The sequence below is a fragment of the Helianthus annuus genome, chromosome 10 (genome assembly GCF_002127325.2).
Source record: "Helianthus annuus cultivar XRQ/B chromosome 10, HanXRQr2.0-SUNRISE, whole genome shotgun sequence".
NCBI lineage: Eukaryota > Viridiplantae > Streptophyta > Magnoliopsida > Asterales > Asteraceae > Helianthus > Helianthus annuus.
In genome coordinates this window covers 118,391,805-118,398,208 of record NC_035442.2, presented here as the reverse complement: position 1 = coordinate 118,398,208, position 6,404 = coordinate 118,391,805, and the positions used below count along the sequence as shown (strand labels likewise).

The 6,404-nt window shown below is 35.1% G+C and overlaps 1 protein-coding gene across 4 annotated transcripts; it reads left to right on the top strand.

The window, feature by feature from the left end:
• The first annotated feature begins 262 nt into the window (after positions 1–262).
• Positions 263–5,235, top strand: LOC110885187 (protein LNK1). 4 transcript variants are annotated; one of them, XM_035978917.1, is made up of 8 exons: positions 303–529; positions 1,085–1,165; positions 2,515–2,974; positions 3,075–3,312; positions 3,603–4,250; positions 4,363–4,511; positions 4,599–4,695; positions 4,788–5,235. In XM_035978917.1, exons 3-8 carry the CDS (start codon positions 2,703–2,705, stop codon positions 4,887–4,889), a joined length of 1,506 nt encoding a protein of 501 aa, XP_035834810.1. In that variant the 5' UTR covers positions 303–529; positions 1,085–1,165; positions 2,515–2,702; the 3' UTR covers positions 4,890–5,235. The 4 variants fall into 4 exon arrangements, with proteins under 4 accessions (XP_021988563.1, XP_035834810.1, XP_021988565.1 ...); XM_022132873.2 differs by having other exon boundaries at positions 1,079–1,165; XM_022132872.2 differs by having other exon boundaries at positions 1,052–1,165.
• Positions 5,236–6,404: the final 1,169 nt, after the last annotated feature.

Sequence of the window (6,404 nt, the reverse complement as noted above, 5' to 3'; positions counted from 1 at the left end):
AAAAAATAGGTATAATTAAGGGTCACGGGATTAATTTAAACCCACACATTAACTTAATCACCATATAATTAACACTTGTACAAGCACGTGTCGGGTCATGTCTGCGCGTGATACCAATAAATGCTGACGTGGACCAATCATACGTTAGTAACAGATCGTCTGTCTCCTCCACGAATTGCTAGATACCCTCTTTACCCCCCGCCCCTCTTTTGATCTCCTTGCCACGTGTCACACGTTCGTTGTCCCTAACTTTTCCCCCAATTTTATTTTTTATTTTTATTATAATTAACGTTATTATTTTTCATTTTTTATTCACAGCGCACAAAGTCTCGGTTTCTCTCTCTCACACACTCACACACGCAAAAACACACACAGTTTCTCTCTCTGTAGCTAATCGGCAAAACGTAACGAGATTTGTTAAGTTTTTATTGTGTAAGCGCGTGTTTCGGAAAGCTAGGGTTTACTGGAAGCGAGTGGTGAGTTTACGGCGGAATTAGGTGGAGATTTCGGATGATTTGTTGACTTTCCGGTGAGTTTTCGTGTAGATCTTACTTGATGTGGTGATTTTGTTGTTGTAATTTGATGTTTTGTGGTTGAAATATGACTTGTTTGATTAGAGAAGTGATTGAGATTGTTTCGGTCACTTGATGTGGTGAATTGTTGTTATTTTGATGTTTATCGATTGAAATATGAATTGTTTGGTTAGATAAGTGAGTGAGATTGTTTTGGTCACTTGATGCGGTGAATTGTTGTTGTTATTTGATGTTTATTGGTTGAAATATGATTTGGTTGATTAGATAAGTGACTTGAGTTTGTTTCCGTCACTTGATGTGGTGATTTGTTGTTGTTATTTGATGTTTATTGGTTGAAATATGATTTGGTTGATTAGATAAGTGACTTGAGTTTGTTTCGGTCACTTGATGTGGTGATTTGTTGTTGTTGTTTGATGTTTATTGGATTGAAGAATGATTTTGATGCTATCTGGTTTGATTGATTAGGTTAGTGAATGAGATTATTATAGTTATAGTTACTTGATGTGGTGATTGATTAGGTCTGCTTTTTCGTGTACTTACCTTAGGGCTAGTTATGAGTTTCGATCTTGACGTTCGCTTCATCATAAGTGCTGGATAGGATATTTTGAAGGAATGTCTGACTTGTGTATGAGGTAGGATCTTCAATGCTTTGTTTTAGCATAACTGTACGGGAATTGATGTATTGTTAGTTGACATTAAGTTCATCATGTTTAGGAATCATAGCTGTTCTTTTTCATCTTAGTTTATGGAAGAACTTATTTTGTTATAAAATCACGAGATGTCTTTTTCCCTGTAGCCAACTTCACCATGAAATATGATGGGAGTATAACGCATTGAATTTTACTGCTTGCACATGTAAATGACACTTGACTTACCTTCTACTAGTTGTGGGGAACTTCTTTTATGTCCCTTTTTTGAGTCGACTTGTATCCTTAGTTTCAGTTTTAAAAGCAACACAAGTGACAATTTCATGCAATAATGTGAAGCTTAATCACTTGTTGAACAATAGATCATATCACCTGAACTATTTAACTCACCTTTGTCCATGTTATCTTTAACTTCCTGGATGAACAAGAGCATATAAATTATCAGGATTACGAGCTTTAAGCATTTACAAATTCATTAAAAAGTTGAGTTGTACCTTTTAAAAGGCTCATCTGTTATAATGTCTAGAAGTTATTAATCCCTCCATGCACTTAAAATGTGAAAGAATTTATGTAGACTTATGAAGTATAAAAACTTTGTATTTGACTGAACTGGTGACTTTTGATGTAAATCAGAGTATTAAAAATATTTAGAATTCAAACGAAACGAATAGGCTACAGGTCACTTGAGATTCATATTCACTACTCAAGATTCACATAAGGTGATTCCAAAGTCAATTCAAGATACAAATAAGCCACTTGAATCGATTTTGGTTCCTAAGATCCCCACTCGATGTGTGAAAACCGAGCTAGCAAAGGCTGAATATTAACTCACCTAATTGAATTAACACACTTGAAAATAGCAAAAGTCAGTGGCGAAGCTTGAAAATTTTCACCGGGGGATCGGAAGTCACCGGACCTAAAAATTCTATATAAGTAAATTTTTTTCTTATAAAACCCGGGGGTCAAAAACGTATATACCTAAAAAATTCTATACGAAACGTACATAGTATACATAACACTACTGAGCAAAAAGTGCGGGGGGGTCGCCCCCCCTGAAAGCTACGCCCCTGGCAAAAGTTAGCTCCTCCAGTTGATCTTGTAGTTCTCTTATTTGTTGTTCCATTGTACAGTTCTTGTGTTCCATCACTTTTAAAAAAAGGCAGTAGGCTAGAAATAGATTGTTGGCTATGAAATGAAACAAGAGTCGAAACTGAACGTGTTTCACCTCTGATACCAAATGTTGTATAATTGAATAATATCATTGCAGTTTGTATAGAACTTTATAAAAGTTTTCGAAAACGTGTATTACAGCTACTTTCTGACTATTTTTGTAGCTTGAAGATATTACACCCCACTAACGCTCGGTCTAGTAGAAATTCACCAGAACGAGACAACTGTAAAAAAACTTTGACGTGAAACAACTCCCGTTTTGAGCAACACTCGCAACCTTGATGCTTCCCATACTATTAACCAACAAAAGGAAGAAAAAGATTATAATAAGCCATTGGATAAGAAAACGAAAATGATGGAAAAGGAATCACCATCTCATGCACCACACGGCGTATTTAACGGCTCGTGTGACGGTGAGATCGTAAAAGACATGCCTAATTTAGCATCTGACGACATTCGAATGCCCGATGATTGCTTCAAAAGCAGCTATGACACATCAGCTACATGTGATAATAACTCGTACAGTTATGTTGACAATAATTGTCAGGATAAGGAATCAGGTGATCTCTTATACTACAGTTGGTCTGATATAGGAAACTTTGAGGATGTTGACAAGATGTTAAGGTAGGCCTTACTTTGAAACGATAAAAAACATGTTTTCGGTTTTCCTTTTCAAGCAACGCAATAGTTTACCGTTTACGCATGCTTTGTTTGTCATATGCAGGAGTTGTGATTCGTCGTTTGGACTAGGTGTTACTGACAATAACGATGAACTTGGCTGGTTTACGTCGGATCGAATTGAGGGCACTGAAGAAGCATTAAAGATGGATTTTAAATTCACGTGTCCTGAGCCAAGTGGTTTAAAGAATATATTACATCCGGATCATAGTTCTCCAGAATCGAATAATCACAGGTCTAGCTGTATCTCTGAAAGCAAAGATGAGCTTAATTTCAAAGATCAGGTTAGTACATTTTATTTCGAGTAAAATGCCAAAATCATCCCTGAGGTTTGGGCACTTTTGCTTGTTACATCCAAAATAAGAATTTTTTGTAACTGGACCCCTAACGTTTCATTTTCGTAGCCATTTCCATCCAAATCACAAACCCAGTTAGAATGTATTGTTAACTTGATAAAGTTCATTCTTACCGGTTGACCGAATTCAAAGTTGTGTTACTCAGTTGTCCGATATATATTTTATAACTCCGTGTTTTGTTTACACTTAAGTTATATCTAACTTTGTACTTGTGGCAGATCACTATGCAGAAAAAGCCGTCAAAACATCATGATCAAACCGAAGGGAAAAAAGCAGGACAAGGAGTAGGATCCGATAACGGTTCCTTTTATCAAATCAGTGACCCGAGAAGCAATGACAGCGGGCTGACTTCAAACAACAAACCCGACCAACTTTTCACCTCCATAGGCAACCAGCAGCAGTATAGAAACCTGGAACTTAATTATTTTGGTCACATGCAGAGCGACACTAGTTATCTACCTCCAGAATATCTCCATCAAACTGCAGCTGTCCCGATGCTGTCTGGCATTAAAACCAAACACAAGGGTCTTAAGTCTTATTCCCCAGTGGGGTCGTCCTATGCATCTAACCAGAGTTTTGGTGAGCCTTCATTTGAAGCGAATGCTGCTGAAATGGATGAGCGAAAACAATCGCAAGGATTTCAGCCATTAGCTATTGGAAGCTCGAGACAGACGGGTATGATGTTTCAGTCTTCAAAAGATGTATTGGTTTCTGATGAGAATCGAGACGAACTATCAGTAAAGGAACATGATCAAAGGAATATGGGTTTATTAAATGTACAAGAAAGCTCCTCTGGTGGTTCTAAGTTGGATGAAATCTCACTTGAAGCTACTAGTTTCCGCCAGCTAAAACAGGTTATGGATCAGGTACCCGACCTGCATGTTTTTCTAGGCTTACTTTAGCATCGCATAACATGCACTTTTTATTGTTTTCGTCAAATTTCTAAAGTTGTTTTATTTTTACATGTGTGCTTTTCAGTTGGATTTGAGAACCAAGTTATGCATTAGGGACAGTCTGTATCGTTTGGCTAGAAGCGCAGAGCAACGGCATAATAATCCAAGTCTAAGTAGTGGTGCCACAGATGTTACTGATCTTGGTGGGCCTTTGATCTCTGAACGGACTAACAAGTACGGTTCAATTTCTTGTTATCCGTTATTACGCTTGAGTTGACACTTCTTTTCCTGATCGTTTTAATATTCTGATTATTGGTGCAGTGGATTCGTGGATATGGAAACCGATACAAATCCTATAGATCGGTCTGTAGCACATCTATTGTTTCATAGACCTATAGATCGGTCTGTAGCACATCTGGTAAAATATACATCCTTTCTAGCTCAACGTTTTTTTAGTTATATATTATATGCACCCGATTGTTATAAAATTATCATTTCCATGATGAACAGAGCCATGGGTCTATTCCGGGGCGGATATTGGCAGAAAAACGAGTTTGTGAGGAAGAAGCTGCGGGTGAATCAAATGACACGATGGGTGGTGAGCGAAATTAGGTCCGAGTTATTGTTGATATAGTGTTGTGTTATATAATGTATAAAGTCATCCAAGAGGCTCGCCCCGGCATGTCATTATTCACAAGGTATACGACGAGTCGGGCTTTTACAATTTCTTGGTGTATATCCTTTCGTCGTTTATAGAAACTGACCTCTTTATGATTTTGAACCTCCAAGATGAACCTGGGTTCTGCACGTTGTGAATGCGGGTGCTCTGTTGGTTCTGTAAGTAGTGTTGTAACTTGGGAAAAAGTCTCGTTACGCTCATGACGTGATGAAATAAGTTATGTATAGTTAGCGTGGTTTTAGCACGTTACGAAATTCATAGCAAGCTTGTTTTCTTTAATTTGTTTATGTTGAGTGACATATTCTAGTTATCTAAACTTGCGAATTAACTTTATAAAGTAACCAAAATACTGAATAAAGTGAATGGATCAATATATATCTATAATATTTTACGTAAATTAATTTTGAAATTGTTAATTAATTAAGGTAGAATAAGATACCAAGGCCTTTTCTAATAGGTAGCGATTTGGGCATGAGTAGGTGTGAAACACCACCCCAAGAGATAGAAGTGCACAGATTTTATACAACCCGTATAAACTCAAACGATGATCAAAACCGGATTGTGAAAATCCAGATATCTGGTTCAAAGGTCCATAAAACTCGATTCTATACACCTAGAGCCGATTATCCAAACCGGATTTAAAAAAAAACAATTAATATATAAACTAAAAATAATCACATATTATTTATCTTTAAACTAGGTTATAACCCCGTGTATTACACGGGGTTGCATAAATAAATTTTATATACTAAATAACAAAACAATATATCTTTAGAACCTCATTTATTGTACGAGTTGAATAAATATAATTTTATATATTAAATAATAAAAAGTGATATATATAAGAACCATATTGTACGGGTTGAATAAATGTAATTTTATATACCAAATAAAGAAGTTATATCTTTAAAACCACGTGTATTACACGGGTTGAATAAATATAATATTGTTTACCAAATAATAAAATAATACATCTTTAAAAACCTCATTTACTAACACGGGTTGAATAAATATAATTTTATATACCAAATAATAAAAAAATTACATCTTTAAAAATTTGCGCATTACACGTTTGAATAAATGTAATTTTCTATACTAAATAATAAAAGAATATATATATCCTTAAAAAAACCCCGTGTCTTGTACGAATTAAATAAATCTAATTTTATATATCAAATAATAAAAAAATTATATCTTAAAAAACCTTATGTATTACATGGGTCGAGTAAATGTAATTTTGTATAGTGAAAATAAAAATATTTAATATATTAATACAAAGTTTGGTTTTCGTGATAAAAATAGATTATTCTATTGTTGCAAAATTTGTTAACGAAGTCTTAATAAATTTAACCCTTTATTTAAAACTCCGTAAATGTATAAACGATAAATAATATTATTTAATTTTATTTTGAGTTTCGTAAAATATATTTGATTTGGAGGTCGCCAGT